Source organism: Rhipicephalus microplus, unplaced genomic scaffold, assembly GCF_043290135.1.
Source record: "Rhipicephalus microplus isolate Deutch F79 unplaced genomic scaffold, USDA_Rmic scaffold_27, whole genome shotgun sequence".
NCBI lineage: Eukaryota > Metazoa > Arthropoda > Arachnida > Ixodida > Ixodidae > Rhipicephalus > Rhipicephalus microplus.
The window spans coordinates 29,588-57,070 of NW_027464600.1; the positions used below are offsets into that span (position 1 = coordinate 29,588).

Below are 27,483 nucleotides of genomic sequence, written 5' to 3' on the forward strand. Positions count from 1 at the left end.
TCACTCTCTCCACACGCAATACTATCGCCTTTCGACGACATTTGCAGTGAAACATGCACATACGGGGCCAACTTTTTCTCTTTCTCTCTCTGAAACTGCACTACTCCCCCTTTTAATAGAGAATCATGCCCACCTCCATGTGCGTCAGCATGGCGCATGCGCTGTGGTACGCCCCGTGTACGTACCCATATGATGCATAAAATGAGTATGACCCTGGGAAGCAACAATGCAGGAAATATATCTCGCAACCTCCCAAATAGGAAAAACATCGTCAAGGCCCACTGAACACACTCACCTTCCGCGGTAGAGCGCATTCGTTATCGTGATCATTGTTCGATGAAGCGGAGCGGCTTCACGGCCATTTCTAGCACCATCGACGCACTGCTGCATTTTCACCCTGTACGAGTGCGCATTACGAGCAGGTGGTGCGGCTCAACTGATCGGATCTGAAATGGAGGCATCCTAGTCGCTCTGTCGTGAGCGTGAAGCACCGGCCCGACGGTTGTCTCTGTGTGTGTGTGAGGGGGGGGGGGGGGGGTTCACTGTGAGACGCGCAGACACGCGTGATACGTACAACCACTCAGACAGTCGACAATATGAGCGGAATGTGTCGAATGCTGGCGGCGTGATTTCAATGAGCTCATTGGCCGAAAAGGAGGGTTGCATTTCTTATAGCTTGTAATGTAAGTACTTGCGCTGTACTTTTCTTATAATGTAGATGCAACGGGTGAAATTGAAAAAAAAACATGCATATTCTTCGTACCGTGAAGGCCAATTCGTCGCATGATTTTTCCACAAAATGTCGTGTAAAGACGTCAGGTTGTTGACTGTCGGTATAGCGGGTATGACAATGTGAATTTCGCGCAGCATCTCTACAAGCCTCAAAGTTTAAGTGGAATACCAAGCCATATCAAAATAAAGCTGCCATATAAACCACTCTATCATTGGCTCAAACATTTTTTTTTCTTTCGTTTAACATACATTTTGCAGCCTCAGATCTTTGTTAAGGCTTCCGGAACAACATGGTTAAGCATATGCTTACATGTGTGATGTCTTTCTTGTGCCGCATGAAGGACGACCTCAACTAAACCTGGTAGCATGATTCTACACGTGGACGCCGTTTCTTTCTTTTCTTTTGTCTGCAATTACAACAAAAACGCCTTTTCAGCGTTGTTTCGTGTGTGCCACGACCAGCCGGTGTAGTTTGCTTTCATGCTAACGGCTTGTGCTATATTACACACTATTTTAAACGCTATACAGGTTGTCGAGGTAGACGGCACGCAACCATCCACAGAAGCAGTGTCTTGTCAACACCTTGACCTCGAAACTGCTCGTCATAAGCATAAGCGTGTACAGGTTTTCTCTTCAGGCGGATGGGAGGGGGACAAAGGTTCTTCGCTGATTGATTTGATTTAATCGCTATGTGGAGTTTAACGTTCCAAAGCCACCATATGATTATGAGAGACGCCGTGGTGGAGGTCTCCGGAAATTTCGACCACCTGGAGACAAAGGTTCTTCGCAACACCCCCCTTTATGTCATGCCAATTTATGGGCTGACTCTGCGCCCTCCTATCCCCTCACACCTCCTTCTCTTTATAATGTCAATGTATGAGGCTGGCTTTCCGCCCCCTCTTCTCTTCCCTTGCCCCCCCCCGCACCCCCCGTGCTTACGCGTATGGCCGTAAGCGCACTAAAGCGCTTCTACTCCATTCAACAGGTGATACGACATGATGGGTAGGTGGTCGCCGCTTTTTTTCGTCGCGCTGATAACGGTGGAGCGGTGTCGCTCCGTGCGCTACTACTACAAATCCACCCAAAATGAGGACTTCGTCATCGGAGCCCTGTTCCCGATTCACCGTCCTCCCTACACGAACGACAATGCATCCAGCAGCTGCGGTGGAGTTTGGGAACTACCGGGCATCCAGCGATTCGAGGCCGGCCTACAGGTGCTTATATCCTTCGCAATCAGCATGCGAACACGCCGAAATAATGAAAGCAAACTAGAGAACAATAAATGTACAAACACGCCAAAATGTGCAATTGGGAGAAACAGAGCTGAGTGTTATTTGCAGAAAAGACGACATGAACAGGCAAAGTGTAGCAGGTAATACTCTGCACTGAGGAACATGAAGGGGCCAATTAAAATGACGTGGAGAGACATTGCTGCGTGTGAACATTCTATTTCAAAGTGAACGCCTCCAAACGAATTGTGTACTGTAATCTTTTATTGGTTTCAGTTTGCTTTATGCTATTTCTTTACGCTATTTCGTTCATTGGTAGCTTTCTTTTTTGCACAGTAGCACTTATGAAAAAGAATTTGCCGAGGTTATATAAACATCAAACTCTCGTCAGCAAGCCTGTTCAAATAGAACAAAACAGGAATGATGGTGATTATATGATGATGATGGTGGTGGTAGTGGTAGTAGTGAGTGTGGAAAGGAACCTTCTAGGGCGTTGAAGTAGTTTCACACCTATAGGCGAAATATCCTCTAAAACGTTTTTCCCTAAAGGGAAAAAGCTTTCCTTCAGGTATGAAACACTCCGCACATTGAAGAACACACGTATAAAAGCACACTACGTTGCATGTGAAGCCTGCAAACTTCCTCTATGAGAGCCCACGGACATCACGATATCACCCTGCGTCTTGCGTCCCATTAATAGACAATAAACATGAGAAAGATATCAGCTATACACAGGCACGTATCCAGAAGTGCCTACGTCTTCTTTTCCCTCCACGAAAAAAAATTGTTTACTACGGTCCTGGTTGCACAATAGAACACTTTGTAGAATTTTAGTGACCACCGCTGCAGTTAGAGAAGTGGAGGGGGACGCGCCAACGAGACAAAAACAAGTGACGCCGACAAGCGCTGACTGGCGACCCAATTTTCATTTACACGAACATGCAAACATATGTCCTCAAATTTGCGGCTGCGATAATCACTTCTCGAAATTCACGAAACACGAATAGGGATTATGTCCGTGTGATCGGTGAGTAGGACATGGGTGACACGCACGTCATAACATTTTAAAGATTACAACAAGAAAACCGATAAACAGCTATAACGGTGCACTCTAATAACAATGGGAAAAAATGTCTTACAGCCGTTGCATTCCATGCCGAATAGTCGTCCCACGTATCACAGGCGAGGCATTGGCGCCCAATACCAGCGCCCACATCAACTTACATAGACTTCAGATGATATTGCCCGAAAAACACAACGACTAACGTCTGTTCTGCGAGTCCACCCAGACACTCGAACTCATAACGTGCATTGTGCACACAGCGTCTAGCAGACGCTGTTTCGCCTTTAAATAAGACCTGACTCGTAAATTGGTTGACGGAGGTGCGAATCTCCAAACTGGACTCAGGAAACAAATTGGCAGCTTTTGATTAGGTTCGGCAAGTTGCAATAGCCCGTGGTGCCTTAGGTTATAAGGGCTTTACCCGGAGTAACTGTGGCAGTGAGGAAACCATCGCACACGTGCTTTGTGATTGTCTTCAGCTCCCAAAGACAACTGCTCTTAACAAAGTTAGCCAGCCTCGATGGCCAATTGCTTTCCGTGCAGTTAATGTTTTAGCGCTGCAACGTTCGAGCTTCAAAAAAAAAAAAAGGCGACGAAGGCGCTGCTGAAGTTCCTGCGGTGAATTGGCCTCGCTGAATGGCTACGACACTACCATGCTTGAGTGCATGGTGCAAGTGCAGGTTTTTTTGTGTTCGCTTTTACTCCGTCCTCTGTGCAGGGTAGCAAAGGAGTTAATTTTCTACTGGTCAACCTCCCTGCCTTTTACTCAACTTTCCCCCTTTTCTCATCCTTGAAGTTATCTTCATCCATCTCGCTTTACCACTCGGTTTTCCTCTTTGCTTTCTCTGTTATGCATGAAAGAATTAAACAAGTGATCGTGCTTTTTGTGTCGACCAGACCGTGGACGACATCAACTCGCGCCCTGACCTGCTGCCCAACTCGACGCTGGGAATCCAGATACGCGACAGCTGCCAGTACACGGCCATCGCGCTCGAACAAGTGTCGCAGATGATCAAACGATCAGCGTGGTCCACGATCGAATACCGCGAGGAGCCGCACCCGTACCACCGGCCACCGCCCGACGTGGACAGCATACGCGCCGCCCGGTGCGAGGACACCGCTCCAGAGAAAAACCTGGTCGCTGTCGTGGGTCCGTTACTCGGGGGCGGAGCCCACGACGTGCACAGCTTGATGAGCCTCTTCAAGATCCCCGTGATCGGCTACTCGTTCGACGGCCAACAGCCCGACTCCAGCTCGCTGATGGGATATTACGTCAGCGTGGCGCCCTCGAATGAGTCGACGCAGGCGCAGGCCATGGCCGACCTGGTGGCCTACTTCAACTGGTCCTACGTCTCCACAGTCTTCACTAACGGTGGGCATGCCCGCGTGGCTGGTGCTGGGTGTCTAGGTTCACTCACAACTGCGACTATCACCGGTCGCACGGTCATTTTCAAGTGGCGACCACAAGCGGCTTAGGGTGACTGATGTTCACACCTGAGTTCCGACCTGTACCCGTCGTCGCACACAATTGCCGTCTTTTCGCATCGTCACTGTTCCGTAAAATAAGCGGACGTTCTGTTGCTAGTAACTTGCTACGCATCTTGAATAGTTCAGAGGTCTGTCACTGCAGTTGCGCGACCAAAACATCGAGCAGCGAGCTATTGAATCAAACTAATCGCTTTGAGACCAAAGCGTCTATTGTCAACCAGTCGCTTTAAAGCTAACCTGAGGATGAGACGAGTGCTAACCGCAGGTGTGAACGAGCCTTTCGGCAGGTTCATAAAAAACGCACGGGAAGTAGTGCCGTGTGTAGGTATTAGAGAGTTTTAGTACTGCGTAATGGTGCTACGTACGCATCACGCAAGCGCCTTGCGTTACGTGGCGTCGTTTCCCACCAATCGGCTTTTAGTACGCCGTAGTACCCGCGTACGTAACGAGCGTGAAGCGTGTTGCGCCATCTGGTATATCAAAACAGAAGCACGTGTTGTTGACAGCCAATGTGAGCCAATCCAAGTGTTATAGCCAGATTATGGCCACATTTTAAGCCACAGAGCCGGTCGGTGCTTGCCTTCGATGCCGCCATTTTGCAAAACGAAGTCTCGCGCTGTCGCGAACTTGTTCGAGAGCGGCGCGATCAGCTCATACGTGCGCACGCACGCATCTCATGCGTGCGTACGTAGCGGCTGCGTACATAACGCGATACGTGCGCGTTGCGGTCTGCGCATGCGCACTAGGCAGAACGTGGCTTACGTACGCAACGCCGCCACGTACTCAGCGTACACAGTACTAAACCTCTCTAATAAGTTGTCGTGGAAAGAAGTGGTAATTTTAAAGGTGTTTCAATTAAAGCTAGTTGGTATGACGTACTTTAGGGTAAGGATGCACTGCAAGTAAGCTCGCAGATGAATGACCACAAGGATAAGAAAGCGCAAGCTGTCCCCAGGCACTTCAATTCATTATGGTTTAAACCTCACGAGCAATGTGTAACAAAAGGGCTAGCCAAAGCAGAGGCCTATTTGCTACTTCGTATCCGCATGGTGTTAGCGCACACAGCAGTACGTCTCTACAAGATGAAACTTACCGCGACACCATTGTGTCCTACTTGCAAGACCTAAGGTGTCATTGAACATTGTGTGTATAAGTTTAATGCACTTGAGAAAGATAAAGAACTGTTTTTATTGGAGCATTTCAATTAGGCTGGCCTCACGACATAGTGAGTAATATTGCCACGTTCCATTTCACAAGTTCTTGTTATCGTTCCGAAACACCACACGATTCTCGGCGCAAACCGCACCTGCAGGTTTCTAGAAGGTTCCGGACTGTAGTAGATCATTTCGATAAGATCACGCCCACTGTGCGAACGATACAGATTGTTCTGGAACCTACGCCACCGCCAGCGATAACGCTAGAACATTCGACGGCAAGGGTATAAATGCCGACGCGCTTCGCCGCTTGTCAGTAGTTGATCGAAGGCCGACGCTCCGTTCGCCGCTATCAGTCTGAGACTGCTATCTGTGCGAGACTGCTGCTGTAATTGGACTTTCTGTTTACCGGGCACAGGTTCGCCCAAATAAACAGTTAAATCCCAACAAGAAGTCTCCTGTCTTCGGCCACGTCACGACCCCGTGACATTTGGTGGAGGTGCTGCTTCGTTCATGTACCGGACGCCCCCGTCAAGCCGTGAACCCAGCCCACGTCGCGGAGAAGACACCGACGCCAACCAGGAGCAGCGAACAAGCCGCCGACAGCAAGGGCTACCACCGGAGTACGGGCTTCTACACGACAAGCCGCGGAAGACCAAGGCCATGACTGCGACTGCAGCGACAATGACAACCGCAGCGTCCCAGCCCACGATGGTCATGCATCAACCCAGGGAACCACCAATTTTCCATGGGTCATCGTTCGAAGACCCGGAGTCCTGGCTAGAGACATACGACCGTGTGGCCGCCCTCAACCACTGGGACCATGACGAAAAGCTGCGTCGTGTGTTCTTCTATTTAGAAGACACCGCAAGGACCTGGCTTGAAAATCGGGAGTCAACGCTCCGAACGTGGGATGTTTTCTGCGGCGCATTCCTGCAAACGTTTGCGAGCGTCGCTCGAAAAGAGAGGGCCGCTGCTTTATTAGAGACCCGGGTTCAGCTACCAAATGAAAATGTCGCCATTTTCACAGAAGAAATGACCCGACTATTCCGTCACGCTGACCCAGACATGCCCGAGGAGAAAAAAGTTCGTTTCCTCATGCGAGAGATCAAACAGGAGCTCTTCGCGGGGCTGACAAGAAACCCACCGAAAACCGTCCAAGAATTTGTAGCCGAAGCGACCACTATTGAGAAGACCCTGGACATGCGCACCAGACAGTATAATCGTCGCCTGACTGCAGACTGCGCTGCTGCTCAAGCCAGTAACTCCGGAGACCTGCGTGAAACGATCCGAGCGATCGTGCGGGAAGAGCTGCGCAAGCTGTTGCCTTCGGCGCAGCCTCAAGTGGATTCGATCGCCGACATTGTGCGAGAAGAAGTTCGGCAATCGCTTCAAATTCCCCACGCACCGCTGTCCGAGCCGGAAGCTATGAGCTACGCCGCTGCACTGCGCCACAACGCTCCTCCCCGTCCACGCCAAAACACCGCCCCATCGCACTTCCGTCGACAGACGCCACCGCCGCCACCACCCCCACCGACGTCATACCGTTCGCCAGCGGCCCAGCGCAGTGCACCGAGGAAGACTGACGTCTGGCGCACCCCTGACCATCGCCCGCTCTGCTACCACTGCGGCGAGGCCGGACACACATACCGCCGTTGCCAGTACCGACAGATGGGATTGCGTGGCTTCGCCGTCAATGCACCGCGCCCACAGCCAGGAGAACGACCACGTGACATCGCCGACTACCTGACAGGAACTCGGTGGACACCACGAAGCCCTTCGCGTTCGCCGTCGCCCAGCCGCCGCACGTCACCGCACCACCGACAGTACTCTGGCCCAACGCGGGGCCGGTCTCCTGGCCCGTATCCGGGAAACTAAGGGCAGCAACCGGTGGAGGTGCGGTTGCTGTGCGACGAACTACCGAAGATCCACCGACGACGACGACGCCGCGACGGAGCTTTCCGAACACAACGCCAACCAGGCAAAGCCCTGACGGCGAAAGCTCACTTACCGAAGGTGGCCTGACGACGCAACATGGAAGCAGCGGAACAAGCCGACGCAGCCGTGACCCGACGCCACGCCCTAACTGTAATTCGAGACGGCGAATTAGCGACCTCGACGTTCTTATCGACGGCCGCAGTGTGACCGCTCTCGTCGATACTGGAGCCGACTATTCTGTCATCAGTGGGTCGTTCGCCGCGAAGTTAAAGAAAGTTAGGACAGCTTGGAAAGGCCCTGAAATCCGCACAGCTGGAGGTCATCTTGTAGCGCCTGAAGGAATCTGCACAGCGAGAGTCACCATTAACGGCCGTATTTATCCTACAGACTTCGTAGTCCTACAGCGTTGCTCGAGAGATGTCATCCTTGGCTTGGACTTCTTATGCCTCCATGGTGCTGTCATCAACCTAAAAACAAAGTCGATAACTTTATCCACAGAAGAAGCACTACCGCCGCGCACGCCGTCTGGACACCATGCCTTGAATGTGCTGGAAGAACAAGTCACCATTCCGCCTCGCTCAAGCGTCATTATTTCAGTCGGCGCTCCTGAATCACCTGACTTCGAAGGCGTCGTTGAAGGCAGTCAGCATCTGTTGGTCACCCGAAATATTTGCGTCGCAAGAGGAATTGCAGAGTTGCGGAGAGGCAAAGCAACGGTTATGCTCACAAACTTCAGCAATGAGTACAAACATGTGAATAAAGGAACAACGGTCGCATACATCGAAGAAATTGTCGAAGCCACCAGTGCTTTCGCCCTCGCCGATTCTGCGGAACCTGCTCAGAGGAACCAAGCCCCTTCCATGGCTTTCGACGTCAATCCCAGACTTCCGAACGATAAGCAAAAACAGCTCAACGCCCTGCTCCTGCAATACGAAGATTGCTTTTCGTCGTCATCAAAAATTCGGCAGACCCCAATCACGAAACATCGAATCATAACCGAAGAAAATGCCAGACCACTCCGTCAGAGTCCGTACAGGGTTTCGACGCGAGAACTTGAGGCAATGAAGAGACAAGTTGATGAAATGCTGCGAGATGACATTATCCAGCCGTCCAAGAGTCCGTGGGCTTCCCCCTTGGTGTTAGTGAAGAAAAAGGATGGGACCCTGCGTTTCTGCGTTGATTATTGCCGCCTGAACAAAATCACAAGAAAGGACGTGTATCCTCTCCCACGAATAGACGACGCACTTGATCGGCTCCATAACGCCAAGTACTTTTCGTCAATGGACCTCAAGACTGGCTATTGGCAAATCGAAGTCGACGAAAGAGACCGAGAGAAGACGGCGTTTATAACACCGGACGGCCTCTTCGAGTTTAAGGTGATGCCCTTCGGCCTTTGCTCAGCGCCTGCAACTTTTCAACGCGTTATGGATACAGTACTGGCAGGATTGAAGTGGCAGACTTGCCTTGTGTACTTGGACGACGTCGTCGTGTTTTCCTCGAGTTTCGACGAGCATCTTCGGCGCCTTGAAGCTGTGCTTCAAGCCATCAAGACTTCCGGACTCACACTGAAGCCAGAAAAGTGCAGATTTGCGTACGAAGAGCTCTTGTTTCTGGGGCACGTTATCAGCAAGTCTGGAGTTCGTCCTGATCCACGGAAAACAGCCGCCATCGCCGAATTCCCGCCGCCCACTGACAAGAAAGCCGTGCGCCGATTTCTGGGCCTGTGCGCCTATTATAGGCGGTTCGTGAAAAACTTCGCTCGCATCGCCGATCCTCTCACTAACCTTACCAAGGCTGACGTGGAGTTCAAGTGGGAAACGCCACAGGAACACGCTTTCCAGGAGCTTAAACATCGCCTCCAGACGCCTCCGTTACTTGCCCATTTCGACGAATTCGCCGAGACAGAAATACATACTGACGCAAGCAGCGTAGGTCTTGGCGCCGTTCTTGTGCAGAGGGCTGATGGACTTGAAAGGGTTATTAGTTACGCCAGCCGATCGCTATCCAAAGCAGAAGCAAATTATTCCACAACAGAAAAGGAGTGCCTCGCCATCATCTGGGCTACGTCGAAATTTCGCCCATACCTCTACGGCAGGCCCTTCAAAGTTGTGAGCGACCACCACGCCTTGTGTTGGCTAGCCACTTTGAAGGACCCTTCAGGTCGCCTCGCACGATGGAGCCTGAGACTTCAAGAATATGACATTACTGTCATTTACAAGTCTGGCAAAAAACACTCCGACGCCGACTGTCTATCTCGTGCGCCTGTCGACCAACCGCTACCCGACGACCCGGATGACGACTACTTCTTGGGAACGATAACTACCGACGACTTCGCTGAACGACAGCGGGCCGACCCGGAACTTAAGGCCCTAATAGAATACCTCGAAGGCAGGACCGCCGAAGTCCCGAAGGTATTCAAGCGCGCACTTGCGTCGTTTTTTCTACGAAACGGTCTTCTACAAAAGAAAAACTTTTCACCGCTTCGGGCTAAGTATCTCCTTGTGGTGCCTTCAGCTCTGCGACCAGAACTCCTGCAGGCCCTGCACGACGATCCGACGGCAGGGCACCTCGGTGTTTCTCGCACGCTCGCGAGGATACAGGAAAGGTACTACTGGCCGCGTCTTACCACCGACGTCACTCGTTATGTGAGGACATGCCGGGACTGTCAGCGACGCAAGACACCGCCGACAAGGCCAGCGGGACTTCTGCAGCCAATTGATCCACCTTGCCGACCTTTCCAGCAGATTGGTATGGACCTACTGGGGCCGTTCCCGACGTCGGCTTTCGGAAACAAGTGGATCGTGGTAGCTACCGACTACCTCACCCGCTACGCCGAGACAAAAGCCCTGCCAAAAGGCAGTGCATCCGAGGTAGCTAAGTTCTTCGTCGAAAATATCGTCCTACGTCACGGCGCCCCGGAGGTCCTTATCACCGACAGAGGAACGGCATTCACTGCCGACTTAACTCAAGCGATCTTGGCATACAGCCAAACAAACCACCGCCGGACGACAGCGTACCACCCACAGACCAACGGCCTCACCGAGCGGCTTAACAAGACGATCGCCGACATGCTGTCAATGTACGTCGATGTCGAACATAGGACGTGGGATGCCATTCTTCCGTATGTGACCTTCGCATACAACACGGCGGTGCAGGAGACGACGCAGATATCTCCATACAAATTGGTCTACGGAAGGAGCCCGGCAACGACGCTCGATGCCATGTTACCCAACGTCACCGACGAAGAAAACCTCGATGTGAGCGAGTACCTTCATCGCGCTGAAGAAGCCCGACAACTTGCGCGGCTCCGTATCAAAAATCAACAGACGACCGACAGCCACCGTTACAACCTTCGACGACGCTTCGTGGAATACCAGCCCGGTGAACGTGTTTGGGTGTGGACGCCGATACGCCGACGTGGACTAAGTGAAAAGCTTCTGCGACGGTACTTCGGACCGTATAGGGTGGTTCGACGTCTCGGCCCACTTGATTACGAGGTTGTCCCCGACGGCATCACGAACTCTCAACGACGCCGATCGCGACCTGAAGTCGTCCATGTCGCACGCCTCAAGCCGTTTCATGCGCGTTAACAAACTGAAACAGTGTTTTTTTGTATTATTGTTGTATCGTAGTTTATTCATTGTACTTTCTTGCATTATTATTGTACCTTCATCTTTAGTTAAAGCATCGAGACGATGCCTTTTTTCAGAGGGGGGCAATGCCACGTTCCATTTCACAAGTTCTTGTTATCGTTCCGAAACACCACACGATTCTCGGCGCAAACCGCACCTGCAGGTTTCTAGAAGGTTCCGGACTGTAGTAGATCATTTCGATAAGATCACGCCCACTGTGCGAACGATACAGATTGTTCTGGAACCTACGCCACCGCCAGCGATAACGCTAGAACATTCGACGGCAAGGGTATAAATGCCGACGCGCTTCGCCGCTTGTCAGTAGTTGATCGAAGGCCGACGCTCCGTTCGCCGCTATCAGTCTGAGACTGCTATCTGTGCGAGACTGCTGCTGTAATTGGACTTTCTGTTTACCGGGCACAGGTTCGCCCAAATAAACAGTTAAATCCCAACAAGAAGTCTCCTGTCTTCGGCCACGTCACGACCCCGTGACAATATGGTGTTTCCGTGTGCACGCCGGACATTCAGGAAGGAGATCTCGCGACTACTCTTTAAGTGAGCGTTACAGACCATGCGCGTGACTGGTGCTTAACTACCTCCGCAGACTTTCTTTATCACAGCAGTGCAGAAGTACGTACCTCTTTCAATGAAAGACCGATTATTCCGATTTAAAACAAGTTTTATGCGCCAGTAACGTTTTAAACACTAATGGATGACCAATCGCCTAATCGCAAATGCGCGTGCTTTTTACGTCGGCGCTGATGAAAACCTAAGAGTAACACGAAACTGCAAGTGTATACACTATAGTGCTGATTGCGGTTATATATACATCAGCACGTGAAACAAGTGCAGTGGGACATCATTTAGTGGTGACGGCAGTTATCAGCGCAAGAACGTCATGACTGTGTCTGACCATTCGTGTCGATTTCGAGTGCCTATCATACAACATAAGTAACTGCTCAGATTCTGCTGAGGACCAAACCAGCGCGTGCAGTATCGTTTTATGTTATCTTGTAAAGCTATATTTTGATTCCTACGCAAGTAATACGAGAATTGGGTCATGGTCTTTTAACTCGCACATATTTCACTTACGTGCGTAGACGCCGCAAACGAAGCCACCTTGACAGAGTTCATGATGGTGTCTAAGGACAAGGGCGTATGCATCGCCCGATTCTTGGCACTGAGCCCCCGGGCGACCAGGGCAGAGTACTACGAGGCGATTGCCAACCTGCATAGCGACGAGGACAGCCGGGTGATCGTGTGTTTCTGCGCCTCCGTCACAATCGTCCGGCTGCTCACCGCCATTCGCAGCACGAACATCACAGGACGTTTTACTCTCGTCGTGAGGTGAGTGTGGTGCACGTGCTCTGTGTTTAGTTTTGTTCATTGCTATTGTTTTTCTTCATTAAATATTATTATTATTATTATTATTAATTTTTATCGCTCTCTCAAAGTACCGTATTTTGAGTAGCACCTAAGTGGGTGCATATTCAGAATTTACGAAGATCGGTTAACGTGAGAAGCAATAAACGTGCATAAGCAATGATTCAATGACTGCGAAAACATTTGAACGAAGAAAATGAATAGCGTACACATGGTCAGCCGGGTATCACTCCCACAAAATTACATAACTGAGTTATGTTGCACAGCATACACATCATGGAACAAAAGAATATTGCAGAACACTTAGCTCTGTCAAGGTGGAAAATGGCGCATTGTTATAACGAGCCACGACAAAGCTAACTTGCAGTTAACGCTATGAATTAAATGGCAGCGAAAATAATAAACCACAGCATTATGAATGGTCATGCGCAAGGACAATCTATTCGGGTTGTTCACTTTAGTGTACCATAATTCTAGGTTAAAAAGTTAGTACAGGTGTTAGTAGTATACTGTAAGCACGCAGAGTGCTCAATGAATTGAAAAAGTGACGAGAAGTGCCAACCGGTGGCAGGAGCTTGTTTGAGTGTGTGCATGCGTGTGTTGCCCTCGCCACTCACATTCCACTTGAGAAACTAAATGTTCAGCACCTAATTTATACAAAAGTCGATCTCCTATAATGACGGTCTTTAGCTGCGCCAAGTCGAGACGAATTTGTTCTTCGACGAAACGGATGCTGTTTTGGTGCAGCATGCAGTGAAATTGGTTTGATTCTATGTTCATTTGTGACTTCAATTATGAAGTCATATTCTAATTGTTGTGTTACAGTACAAATGTCAATAAATCTGAACAAGTATGGCTCGAGAATTGATATACCATTCTCACTCGTGGGACAATGCATTAGTGTGTGGTCACTTTCACATTCACTAATGGCCTCAAATAGTAAAGCAGCAATAGTTGAGTTTTCTTGGCGTTCAGCCACGCATTTCATGCGGCGTTGGCAAAATGCTTCTGCGGTCAGGCTGCAGTATATCAATGGTACTATCGGCCTCAAATGAAACGCGAACAGTGGAGCACGTGACAGAAGCCTTATGAATGGCATAGTGCGCGCCATCCACTAGTCATTGACACAGACAGGCCTGCTCATCCGGTGTGGCAGCACTGTGCGATCCCCCTATAGTGCAATATTTCTGCTTGTGTTTCAGGTATAGTAATGCTATTTGAAAGGAACAAAATAAAATACAGAGGTTAAACTATTGCAGCCGAAGGCGAGTATTGTAGCACGGTTTGTCATCACGGAGTCCATAATCACGGAATGCCTGGCAAATATTATTTATAGTAAACAAAACTCGATTCACAATGCTCGCAATTTCCCGCTGCTTCACTTCGTGCCGGTAAAGCGAAACAATTCGTACTCTCTCTTCCGAAGAAACGCTCTGCATTTCCAGTGAAAGGGAAGCCTTTTCGGACCGGTCTCGGAAATAAGGGTGCAGATGAAGCAGCGCTGGCAAACGAGATACGACGATCATTTGAAAATCAACCGCAAACTGATTATATTTATATTTTTGTTTCATCTTGCCAGGACACTGATTGCACTGCGACGCGGAAGGAAAAGCAAGGAATCGCGAGTGATACTATCAAAAGTGCTTGGCATGCCCACGATGGTCACCACTATTACCATGCGAAAACCAGGGCAGAGACAGAGATAACGCACTCTAGGGGGATCGCACAGTGATGCCAAACCGGATGTGCACGCCTGTCAATGGTGATGACTGGACGGCCAACACTATACTGTTTCTAATGCTTGAAACATGTGCTCCGCTGTTCGTGTAGAGTGTACTAGAAGCTTTTGAGTGGCGCGAGCAGCTGCCTGGGAGCGGCCGTTTCGGCGTGGAATGATGCGGTGGCGCTGGCGTCGACCAATCTACCTGGGCGGATGGCTGGCAGGCGTTCCGCGTACGTGTTGGTACCTCTCTGTCGCGCCTAGTGTGAAGATGATCTCCCTCTTTTTTTTTTCTTATTCACATACCTCCCCTTTTTCGCGCAAATAAAGGTTATTTGACATTATTGTTATTGAAGTTGCTGAGGCCCGCACTGCAGCCCGAAGCAGCATAGCACATTGTACAATATAACGAGCGCGTTTTTTTTTTAATTTTTGAAGTGTACACATTTTATACGAGAAACCATCTGGCCGGTACACACCGGAAGCGCCCCCCCCCCCAAAAAGGAATATGGTGCACACAAAACGAAGAACTCTTGGTCCATTCCACGTAAAACACCAAAGCTGGACTCAAATAAAAGGCTCATTGCTTGTGGCTGCGTGCACACACGACAAAAAAGTAGGCTTTATTGATAATATCTGAAGAACAGCAGAGTTTTTCCAAACAACCCTTTGGTTTTAAAATATGGGAATAGATTCATTGTTGTAGGACCCCCAGAAATGCAAATACGTAATACTGCAAAAGAATGTCTTAGGTGAAACATAGTAGTGGAAGATTTCGAGAGTTTAAAAAACGCAACAACACTGCAAAGCAGAGTCGTAACTAATGTTAATCATAATTGATAACATAAAAATGCAAGGTTTACATATTAGTAAAACAATACATTTGCAATTAGGTAAATTGTAAAAAACGTAATATATAGAGCCAGGATACAAAAGATAACATAAAGCAAAGCAAACAGAATGACAGAGTTAAGGTTGTCTTTCCAAAATGCATTTGAAAAAAAAGATGTTATGGTCCAAAGATCGTTTGAAGGGACACTGAAGTGCAACAATGAATTGGCTTAGATCAATGAATTATGCACCGAGATACCTAATGCTGCTAAATTTACCATCACAGGTTTAATACAAAAAGATTCAAGATCAAAGATTTATTTTGAGATTTCGCGTCATTATTTGCACGTTCTCTCGCTTACAAGCCTCTTCTAGGAAAAATTGTTTTTCTTCTTGGTGTACCGTCAAAAAATTAAGGGTGTAAGAAAATATGCACGAAAAATGACATCCTTTTTACGCCACTGTAGCAATTTATGGCCTACTCAATTTTAGGTGCTTCTGTGCGCTTTTGACACTGTAGAAGATTTCTCATCTTGACTTCATTTGCGCGTGTAGACCGTGGGTAAGGTCCGATGAAGGCAAAAATGAAGTTTCTGCTGCTCTACAACAGAGTGGGACGCTTGCAACAAGCTGCAGAGCATCTGAGGTTTCTCGAACAGTTACTAAACTGGACTTGCCGATTAGTTTCTCTTGCACGAACGCTTCACATTGCACGATTCCATTGTCTGTACAGGTGAAGTATACGGCTCGTTGAATGCAAAGTTCACGAGTGCTAGGATTCAGTGAGCACGCTACGTACGACACGCCAGCAAATCCAGGAAACTCGTGCAGCGCCCATGACTTTGATGGTAGGACAAGACCACGAAGGTCACCGAGAGTGACAACCGCGTCAGACGAGGGAATTGAGCTTGCCTCGTCAGCTTCGTCGCCATCTGCAGAAGTTGCACCGTTGGTATCCACAAAAAGCTGTGCAAGAGTGCTAATGCGTCGCTGTTTTCTGTTGTCATTCTCACCCGGCACACACTGATGACGCCGCTTTGTTTGGGTCCGCGGAGCCGGAGTTTTTAGCGTCAAATATGCAGGCAGGTTGGGAAAGATCGTCGGGACTGCATCAGGGGCGAGTGTCGGCGCTCCCCTAGGAATTCGGACTTGAACACCATTGATAACATGTACGTAGTCTCTCACAATGAAATGCGGTTTGAAATGTAACTCGCACACAGCACAATTGGCGTCAAGCGGCTTGTCAAGCCGATGGAGGTTCCGCTCCCAGAAAAGTCGTCGTTCTTCGTCTTTCGGGGCCTTAAAAAGGGATAACTTCCGACTTTGTTGCACACGCGGATATCCAGTTGTGCAACCTAGCGCGTAACAATGGTTTAGACGCTACTTCTTCGTCATTTCGCGACTAAAACCGAGATGCCGGCAATGCCGCCGAGCCAGCCGAGTAAACCAAGTGGGAAGATTGGGCGATGGCAGCGCCGCCGCTACTTTCGCCACAAGTTGGGGATGGAGAAAGCAAGGGGAAAGCGTTTCGGTCGCGCCACTCAAAAGTTCTAGTACACTCTAGTTCGGGTTTCATTTGACGCCGATAGTACATGCTTTGTACAAATGAATAAATGCAGATCTACTACTCCACGTACAGAGTATGCGAATAGCGTCATCTGATGATGATGATATGTGGGGTTTATCGTTTCAAAACCACCATATACGATTATGAGAGACGCCGTAGCGGAGGGACCCGGAAATTTCGACCACCTGAAGTGTTTTAACGTGCACCGAAATATGAGCAAACGGTTCTACAACATTTCCGCCTCCATCGGAAATGCAGCCGCCGCAGTCGGGATTCGAACCCGCAGCCGAGTACCTTATCCACAAGACCACCGCGGCGGGGCGATATGGCGTCATCCGAGACTGCCATTCCTAGTGACTGAATGTTCATTGTTTAAGTCTTCCGTCTCATGACACGGTGCTACTTCGAGTTCAGCTAAGCTCATTAAAATAAAAAGCTTGGAACACTTACGGTGACTCAGATAGCGACGTATTTCACTTTTCAACGAATCGGGCAACTGAACAAAAATGATTGCTTGTTTTCCTTCAACAACCCATCGGCACGCAGTGCGTTAGCTTCGAACCTCCTGATGTAAGATGCAACGTGCGACTGCGACGCATATATGTCTAAGAAGCGCCACACGGCTATTCTCAGCGAATCATGGATAACAGACAAGGAACTACTGACCGGCCTCGAAGAGCAAGCCGTCGGTGTTCTGTCTTTCCACAATCACGTCGAGCCGGACGAAGAGTTCGAGGCCTACTACACGAGCCTGAATCCCAGGAACAACGTCAGAAACCCGTGGTTTCGCGAGTTCTGGGAGTCGCACTTCCAGTGTTCACTTGACAGCGAAGGTGAAACTGCCGACCACTATGAGCGGAAGTGCACAGGTGAGGAAAAACGATCTTTTAGCGAACAATGAAGTAAACGTGCGACGTCACGATGACGTCCCATAACACGATGACGTCGCAAATTTCGAGAACCTCTGACGTCGTGATGATGTCATAGGGTGACGTCATTACATGGTAGCTGTTTTTTTCATCACACGTGTTCATGGCGACGGTAACGTTTCACTTTTGATGAGACGTTGAAAGCTTTCGTCTTAATAAATATATGATTTCGTGCGAGCACTGATGCCTCCTACTCGGTTTTCCACTTTGAAAGCAAAAAAGAAAAAAGCAACTAATGCTATATTTAGGGGAAGTAGTAAAAGTTGCATTTCCAAACACGTTACCCCCCACTCGTACTAATATCACTTGTACCTATATCGTGCAGTTACCCGAAGTCATTCATTTTACAAAACACACACCGCGTGCATGCATTGACGTAGCCGCCGTGCGGCATAATGTAGGTGTATTCTTACTGGTTATGAATGGAGTAACGAAAACAAGACAGTGCGATGTCAGCTCGATAAATAAAACTAATAAAGTGTTAGAATTTTTAACCTTCACTTTTAAAAGTTGAACGCGATAGCGATAGGTCTCTATAGCGTGTTCTGTGAAATAGGTGGCATGCTCGCGAGTAATCATGCGCGTGAAATGTTTGCGAAATGTTTCCTAACTTGCTAAGCACCCTCTACAAGGGTATGCATGCCGTAACATCTGCGCCACTTGTGGTGGGTGGCCAGCTTTGAACCACGAGGTAGTCATCATCACCTGTAGTGACGCCCATTGGCAATGTACACTTGTACCACGCATTATTACTACGATAATAGATGTTGTATTGTGAAGCATGTATACAGGACGCGTACATGTGTTTGTAAAGCATGAAAGTTGCTTCCACTGCATTTCCAAGCAGAGGAAGTTATTTTCACTGTATTCTCAAGCAGACGCGGGGCTGTATGGTAAAACACGTCCTTGCCACACAAACGGTCCGGGTTCGATTTTAACTCAGACGAGGAAATTTTCTGCATCTTGACTTTTCGGTCATGCACAAGGTGATGATTTTTCGCTCACAACCAACGATGCCGATGCCGAGATTTCTGCGAAACGAGCTCTTTAACGATGTCGCGTGAAAATCTAACATTCAACAAATATAAACAGGGTGGCTTCAGAAATCGTCTTTCGCAGGTGATGAGTCACTCAGCAAGACCCGCAAATCGACGGCGTCAAAATCGCCATCTACTTGGTCGCCCGCGCGCTGCACAATATGCTGGATGACTACTGCCTAACGAGCGTCGACAAGAATTGCTATCGGCGCGTTCATGTCGGCGGCCACAAGTTCTTCACTTACCTCTTGGAAGTGACCCCAGTGTACCAGAGAAGCATACCTGAGCTCAATAAGAAGCGTAGCGCAATTCCCTGGTAAGTATTCATTGCTGTACGTTTAGATAATGAAAGCGAGTTGGTCAAAAGACATCACCGTGCAAAATAATAGTCAACTGTGCCTGTAGATATGGATCTATGGTAGTATGTTCCCCTTGTTAGAAATGATCCAACAAAAGTCCTAACAGTCCGTACTGATTAGGCAATGAAACTATTTTCCTCACATTGGGAGGAGAAGAATGTGTTATCGTCGATAAGCGGCCACGAAGCGAAGTTTCTATAGATTGATGGTTGATAACAGCGAGGGAAACAGTGTCGCCATTGAGCGCGTTGTCCAAGTGAATGGTAGATTCGCTGTTTGGGGCATCGGTTTTGGTTTATCCAGCTAAATTAGCCAGAACTCTCGATTCCGCGGTGGTTACCAGTGGCCTCCTTTCGAAAATTTCAAAGCGGCTGTCGACTATTCGTAGAAAGTACTTTAATAATATGTGGGGTATAACGTCCCGAAACCACCATATCATTAAGAAATGCCACAGTGGAGGGCTCCGAAAATTTCGACCACCTGGGGTTCTTTAACGCGCACCCAAATCTGAGCACACGGGCCTACAGCAATTCCGCCTTCATCGGAAATGCAGCCGCCGCAGCCGGGATTCGATACCGCGACCTGCGGGTCAGCAGTCGAGTACCTTAGCCACTAGAGCACCACGGCGGGGCATTGGACTCGATCGGCTATTCCCAGTGGTTGAAAACTTGTCTTAATTTCTGTGATTACTGCGGTAATTCATGTTTTTACACATCTGAAGATGCCTTTTGGCAAAGTAAAGAGAACACCGCAGGTATACCGCGCCGGTGCCTTCTTTACAGTAAAATAATATCGCAAGTATGTGGGGAAGGTCACCAGTTCTGCTGTTTCCTCAGTCTTCGAACCACTAGTGCGTAGCTACCTCTAATTATTTTCCTTTTTCTAAAGGTACGACGTGGTTAACTTTATCAAGGCCGATGACGGCGATTACGATATCGAGACTGTGGGGACCTGGTCCAACGATCAACTCGAGGTGTTCAAGACACCCCAATGGAGCTCGCAGGGCAACACCGAGGTGCCTACATCCGAATGCGGAGAGCCGTGCCCCATTGGACACGTCAAGGTATATGAATTCCCAGTTCCAGACGCGATCACGCACACTCTCTTATCTCAGAGTAGCCAGCCGAACTGATATCCGGCTAAACACCCCCTTCTTTCTGTTTCTTTCTCCCTTTCTTCTTTACTTCCTGGCAGTTGACCGAAAAATTTTCGCATTTTGATTCCTCTGTCACGTTTAATGATTTAGCACAGAGGCAGGATAAGCGTTGGTCGCTATTGGTAAGTGATGGGACTCCAAGAACAAGCAAATGCATGAGGGGGAGACAGCAAATTAGTAATTTCCGGGTGGGAAGATGCGATTAAGAACTTCGCGGGTATGACGCGGCAGCAAAAGCACAGGACCAGGTTGATTGGTGGGACATGGGAGAGGCCTTTGCCCTGCAGTGGGTGTAGTCAGGCTGTTATGGATGATGGTGATTATGAATAATGCCTTTATCTTAACTAACTTCAACTATATGGCCAATATGACGTCATCTGAATGAATCAATCGTGTCCGCATATGGTTGCAAGAGAAGATTGCCGATACTGCTTTGTACAAGCTATCCGATATAATGTTATATCAACGCAACATATAGCAATGTAGCCCGTACTCTAGAATCGTATAATGTATACGTTAATGCAGTGCATTTCGACTAGAAACAAGTACGAGCTTCAATGCAGTGCTTGCTTCTCTGTTACGATCACTATGCCTTGTCATTGAGGTACACAACGATATAATGTAGAAAAAAATTGTAGTTTAATTGTCACAAAGAAAAACGCATAGAGGATTTCCGTTAGCTTATTCCACACCAGCTAAATAACCGTGTCTCTATATGTCTTTTTACGGTGGTGGTGGAAGTGGTGTAGACCTGGCTCGCAATCACTTTCGGTTCTTCAATCGTGTTCTAGAAAAGTGCAAAGGCAAACAAAAAATGAACAGCCAATCCTTGTGCGCTATGCGCATGTCCTTCAACGCACTCGTAGAAAACCCTCTTTTCGTCATGCTTCAGAATTATGTGGCTTTCTGGACATTGGTTGTTGCTGGAGCACATGAAGTACACTACACTGTCTATCTCGGAGAGAGACAGATAGAGAGAAAGAAATAGAGAGGAAAGGCAGGGAGGTTGACCAAGCTTGGCTCGGTTGGCTACCCACCACTTGGGGTGGGGCAAAGGGGGAATAATAGAAGGAAAAGAGATAGAAAAGAAGAGGAGTAAGAGAGAGATAAATGAATAGTCAGCTCGAGACTATATAGCACTGTCTCACGCTGTTCTTTCACAAGCGCTCATGAAGTCCGGTGGTCCTTAAGAAGCACAAGAGGGCTTTCGTGGCTTTGCGCGTTTGCGAAACCGTCGGCCAAGGTCCCAGGATCTTCTTTTCTGTCTCACAGCATCCAGTGCACGATGTGGACCCAGCAGCACCGGCTGATTCTGCTCTTTGATTTCCGAACGCCAGGGGTCCTCTGCGCTAAATTAATCTCTAAGCCCTCTTATATTGAGCCGATGCCTCTCACGTCGACTGGAAACCGATCACGAATACGAAAGAGTGTATAACGCGGCACAATCTAAGCTGCCGGTAATGTCCTTTGCACAGGTTCACCAGTCGATCACAAAGCCGTGTTGCTGGAAGTGTGTCCAGTGTGCCGACAACCAGTACGTGCAGGGCGATTACCTTTGTTCTCAATGCAAGCAAGGAACGTGGCCGAATGAGAACATGGACGGTGAGTTGAACCTTAATCACGCATACAGTGTTACATACATGCAGCCATTTAGTCCTTATATGAAGATACTATAATTAACACATTCTCAAATATGAAACTGTGATGCCAACTTGGCAGGCCTTTCTTAACCACTGAAGCACGTCGAAAAAGCAGCGTCCCCTATAACCTAGTGTGCATGTTAATTTCATATGGCAGCTAACAAAATTTGAGCCGCATTCCCCAAAGAGAGGCTGTCCTAGTGTGTGTGAAACACTGCATTTGGTGCTGGCCCTCCGTCCTGGTGACTTCTGTGCACATTAGTGTAAATTCACTCGCATATAGTCACGCCTTGCTCATGTCTTCTTACGTAACAACTTTGTGGCTATAATAGTTCGTACGTAATATATTTATTCTATAGGAACTATTTTCCCAATTTCGCCTCAAGAAATGGTTCTGTTAGATGAGCTTAAAACATGTTTCTGAAGCCGCAATTTTCAGTCCGTAGAATGCATCACATAAACGGGCTACGGACAGGCATTTTTTGAGTGAATTGAACACATAGTGGAGCAAAGTAACTCTCAGTTACATGACCTTGTGGGAAGTTCCTGAAGATTGGCTTTGCCTCGTCAATTACGAGGCTCACTGCAACTTGAAATAGCTACACAAAATCGCATTTAATACTTACTTTCATTTTTCTTTTTTTAAACGGCCTCCGTTAATACGCATGAGATATACTCATACTGCCCTATGAGCAACGTTTTCAAATACTCAAAAAACGTTGCATATGAGTTGGTTTGGTTTGCTATTATTCAAGGCAAAATTGAACAAGATTGCCTTGGGGGACACGACTAAAGGCTAAGTAAACGCCTGACTTGGTCGTGCCACTTTGGCAGCAAAGCAGAAACATACCGCAAGTACAGTACTCAGAAACTTACAACATCACGTGTTATCTTACACGGGTACCATAGTCAAACAGGAACTGCCAGAAGTGTGAATAAAATAATAGAAATATAAACAGTCCTTATTCGAGTGGTAGCAAATACAAACAAATGCATGTTTTCTATCAAATAAATTAACAAGAAACATCTTGACTAGGAAATCGAGTTGCTCTACAAGACAAATTAGAGTATAATAAACAACAGGCAAGGGACAATAATGAACAAGGTGCAACGAATACAAAAACATCATTAACTACAAATTTCAACAATCAAGAAAAACATCGCTTTCATCCACTAGGAACTCTTTCGTTATTTTTTTAAATGATCTAGCTGAAATTCCGTTTTCCAGTAAATGTAATATAGTTGGGTGTTTGTTTAGAATGTTTGGAATTTGACACTAATCGTTGGTCACCGTAGTTCGTGCGTGATCTATATTTGTATACTAGGCTCTTTAGCAGCTCGTATGGTGTTTGTTTCACATAATATGTGTCCAGGAATAGTGATGTATTTAGTTTATACTGATGTAATATCTCTAGACATAGCTTATGTCTGTATAACAGTTTTATAGGCAATACTTTGTACATTTCAAAATATGGTCGAGCACTTTCGTAAAGGGGAGTGTTAGATATAGCACGTATAGCACGCTTTTGTAATATCAACAGAGCATTAAGGTTTGTGGTGGTCGTTGTTAGCCACACCAAGGAGCAGTATGTTAGTCGTGAATGTACTAGTGCGTAGTAAATTCGCAGCTTGACATTTGATGGGACGTAGTATCTCAGTCTATTTAAAATGCCGATTCTCCTGGAAAGATCTTTTTTTATCGCGTCGATGTGAGGAGACCAAGAAAGTTGTTCTTGGAATAGAACTCCTAGAAATTTTATTGTTGTTGTGCGCTGAATCTCGGTGCTCCTGAAGTAAATTGGAGTGCATGGTATGTGAGCTACTCCTTTAGGCTTGAACAACATTTACTTTGTTTTAGCGATATTCAATTGAAGTTTATTTGCGTTTAACCATAAATTTAGTTTCTCCATCCAAACAATTGCTTCTTTATATAGTTCACATACGTTTGAACCTGCGAAAAATACATTTGTGTCATCAGCGTACAATATTATTTTCTTGTGTCCATCGATATTTACGATATCATTAATGAACAGCAGGAATAGGACAGGTCCAAGAATCGATCCCTGGGGGACACCATACTTAATGTGTTCAACTTGAGAGTGTGTATTATTTACAACGGTATATTGTTTTCTAGACGAGAGATAACTTTGTATTAATTGAGCTGTGGTACCCCGAATGCCATAATACGGTAGTCTTCGTAAAAGTAGATCGTGTTGTATACTGTCGAATGCCTTTCGAAAATCCAGAAATATTCCTAGAGTAAAGATTTTGTTTTCAGTGTTCTTTAAAATGTATTCTTTGATGCTGAGTAGAGTCGACTCAGCAGACTTGTTTTTGCAAAATCCATACTGGCCTTTTGCTATTATATTGTTTGCGTTTAGAAAGCCCGTAATCTTCTTATATATAACTCGTTCAGCCATTTTCGCGAACACAGAGAGTACAGATATAGGTATGTAATTGTTAAGCTCATCAAATGACCCACCTTTATGGATGGCAGTTACTTTCGCAAGTTTCATTTGATCGGGAAAAACACCTGAAGATAGCATCAAGTTATAAATGTGCGTTAGTGGTGTAGCGATAATGTGACTTATGGCCTTTAAAGGCTTTGGCTTAATGTCATCTGGGCCGCAAGCACAGTTATCCTTTAATGACGTGATTAGCTTTACCACTTCTTGTTGATCAGTAGGAAACAGGAGTACACTAGACGGGTAATTTGATGCTATATAGTTCTCGCAACACGTTTCCGTGCTGTCTGTGGTAAACTCACCAACTGTTAAAAAGTGTTTGTTAAAGGTGTCAGCGATTTCCAATTTACTCATGCCCAGTTTTTCAAACTTTATTCGTCTGGATATCTCCTTTTTGTTAATGAGCTGATTTATTGTGTGCCACAGCAGGCGCGCGTCTCCTGAATGAGTGGTAAATTTACTAATGTAGTATTCCGTCTTGGCTATCTACAAATCTTTGTTCAGTGTATTACGAAATTTTTTTAAATTACGTAAATCGTTTTCGTCTCTGGAAGATAGGAAAACTTGAAAAAGGTTTTTTTTTTACTTTAATTCTGTTGTATAGTTCCACTGTCACCCATGGTTTTCTGCATTTTCTGTGTTTTTTGTAGGGCTTAAGAGGAAAGCACGCGTCATATAAAGATGTCAAGTGTTTTAAAAATAAGTTGTATGATTTATTAGGATCTCTTTCTTCTATAACCCTGCTCCAGTCAATTCTAGAGGTAAGGTTCTCAAAAAGTTTAATGTTGCGGCTAGAATAACTCCTAAAGAGCATTTCATGCTTACTTTTGATTACACGATTGCCTGGTAGGCAGCAGTATGTTGGAAAATGGTCGCTAATGTCGGTACTAATTGCGCCTGCTTTGACATCAGTAGTATCGAAACTTGTAATACATAGATCTAACGTTGTTTCCGATGTGGCGGTTATTCTTGTTGGGGTGCTAATTACATTCATACAACCATATGCTTCGATTAGTTCATTTAGGCGTACGTAGCTGGGGCTATCTAGTGACAAATTGATGTTAAAGTCACCTACCAAGACAGTCTGTAAGCGGGAATCTGGAGATCTCTTCAGTTATTTCTCAATGAAATTCAAAAATCTTTCTATTGAACCAGTAAGAGGGCGATAAATCACCGAAAATAACACATTAGAACATTCTAACATTATACACTCATAGCTATCACCTACGACCTTAAACTCGGCAACAATTCTATATGGGAGGTTTGCACGGACATACACACAGACACCACCACCACGCTTTCGTAATTGGTATGCAGAAATGCACTCATAACCATCAATCAAAATACAATCATCATCTGATGACAGCCATGTCTCAGTAAAGCAAATTATATCAAATGGATAATTTGTTTCCGACAACAACATGCTTATCTCATCAAAATTTTTTTCTTAAACTTCTGGCATTTAAATTAAAAACTGAGAGCGCAGAGCTGCTTCTTAAGGTTGGAAGATCGCATAGGAATTCGGATGGTGAGTATGACATCTTGGGACTGGATCACCCGAGAAATACACAACTGTTACCACTCTTCATGATAAACGTATCATGTCCTCGCTTCCCCGAATGACCACTGCTCTTTCGCCATTCGCTCGCCTCACTAGCACCTTACCGTTGGCATGCCACACGAATGCAAAACCCGTTTTCCTAGCCCATTCTTTGGTCATAGTGAGCAGATTTCGCGCCTGTCGAGTCATGTTCTCACAAATGTATATGTTACTGTTTTCGCTTTTTAGCTGTCGCCGCTTTGAGAGCCAGTTGTACCTTGTTTCCCGATTCATGAAGCGCACAATAATGCCACGAGTTTTGCCTGGCTTAGCGGGTCGCCGATGGATGGTTTCAAGATCACTGCGGGTCAGGGAAGGAAGTGATATTTGTTTCGCAATTTCCTTCACTTTTGCCACAAGATCCTCACCCTCAGTTTCCCTAATGCCATGTATTTCTAGGTTCATCCGTCGGCTACGATATTCTAGCTTGTCTAAATCTTGTGCCATCAAAGCCACATCTTTATCTACCTTGCTTTTCTCTAGCTTATCGACTCTCTTCGACAAATCTTTCGTAGCTGTTTCTTGGGCGTGCAGTCGTTCACTGAATTCATCAAATTTGTTCGACAGAAGCTGCACAGCTGTTTCCATTGATTGGAGCTTGCTTGGCAAAGCTACGAGTGCATCAATGTTAAGTTCAAGTGAGTGGAGTTGCTGCGCTACTATGCTATCAGTTGACACCCCTTCCGCATCAGACTCGGATTTATGGCCGCCAGTCTTGCACTTATCACACTTCCATGTTTTTTCCCCCGTTTTTTGCACGCTTCTTCCGAAACACCTGAGCATGCACCTAGGTGGAATGCGAATTTACATTCTCAACAAGCCAGAAGCGGGCGTCCATCTTCTGGTCCAAGACGACATGAACAACAACGTAATTGTGACATGTCACTGCAGTTTCCCACTACAACTACACACCAACACTTGGCAGCAGCGGAAGGGAGCTGAACAATGACATAAAAAGATATTCACCAACCTGAAAAATATGGAGCGAAATCTTAGGCGTGTGCTCGCTGGTCGTGCCGCTGCTGCCAAATGATGGTTCACGCCCCTCGTAGAAAATTCGTAGGCCGTGTCCGAGTAGCGTTGGTGTGGCAGCCGGTGACGTCAACAGCGCAATCTTTCGTTGTGCCTCTCTTTTCGATGAAATGATGCCAACACGAGTACCGAAGTGCGCCGGCCCGGATCCGCGGTGCTTTCAGTCACAGCGTCTTCTCCTGTTGCGGCTGAAAAATATGGAGCGAAATCTTAGGCGTGTGCTCGCTGGTCGTGCCGCTGCTGCCAAATGATGGTTCACGCCCCTCGTAGAAAATTCGTAGGCCGTGTCCGAGTAGCGTTGGTGTGGCAGCCGGTGACGTCAACAGCGCAATCTTTCGTTGTGCCTCTCTTTTCGATGAAATAATGATGCCAACACGAGTACCGAAGTGCGCCGGCCCGGATCCGCGGTGCTTTCAGTCACAGCGTCTTCTCCTGTTGCGGCTGAAAAATATGGAGCGAAATCTTAGGCGTGTGCTCGCTGGTCGTGCCGCTGCTGCCAAAGTGATTGTTAAATGTCGCACGATTCCA

General features: G+C 47.2%; 1 protein-coding gene across 1 annotated transcript in view; it reads left to right on the forward strand.

Annotated features, from left to right (window-relative positions):
- The first annotated feature begins 1,727 nt into the window (after positions 1–1,727).
- The window catches only part of LOC142786646 (metabotropic glutamate receptor 5-like), a 30,806-nt gene continuing 5,050 nt past the window's right edge, over positions 1,728–27,483 (forward strand). The window contains exons 1-7 of the mRNA XM_075884278.1: positions 1,728–1,946; positions 3,922–4,396; positions 12,337–12,583; positions 17,371–17,606; positions 18,806–19,019; positions 19,951–20,125; positions 21,694–21,820. Coding sequence (XP_075740393.1) covers positions 1,728–1,946; positions 3,922–4,396; positions 12,337–12,583; positions 17,371–17,606; positions 18,806–19,019; positions 19,951–20,125; positions 21,694–21,820 — 1,693 coding nt within the window. The remainder of the gene's footprint in view (positions 1,947–3,921; positions 4,397–12,336; positions 12,584–17,370; positions 17,607–18,805; positions 19,020–19,950; positions 20,126–21,693; positions 21,821–27,483) is intronic.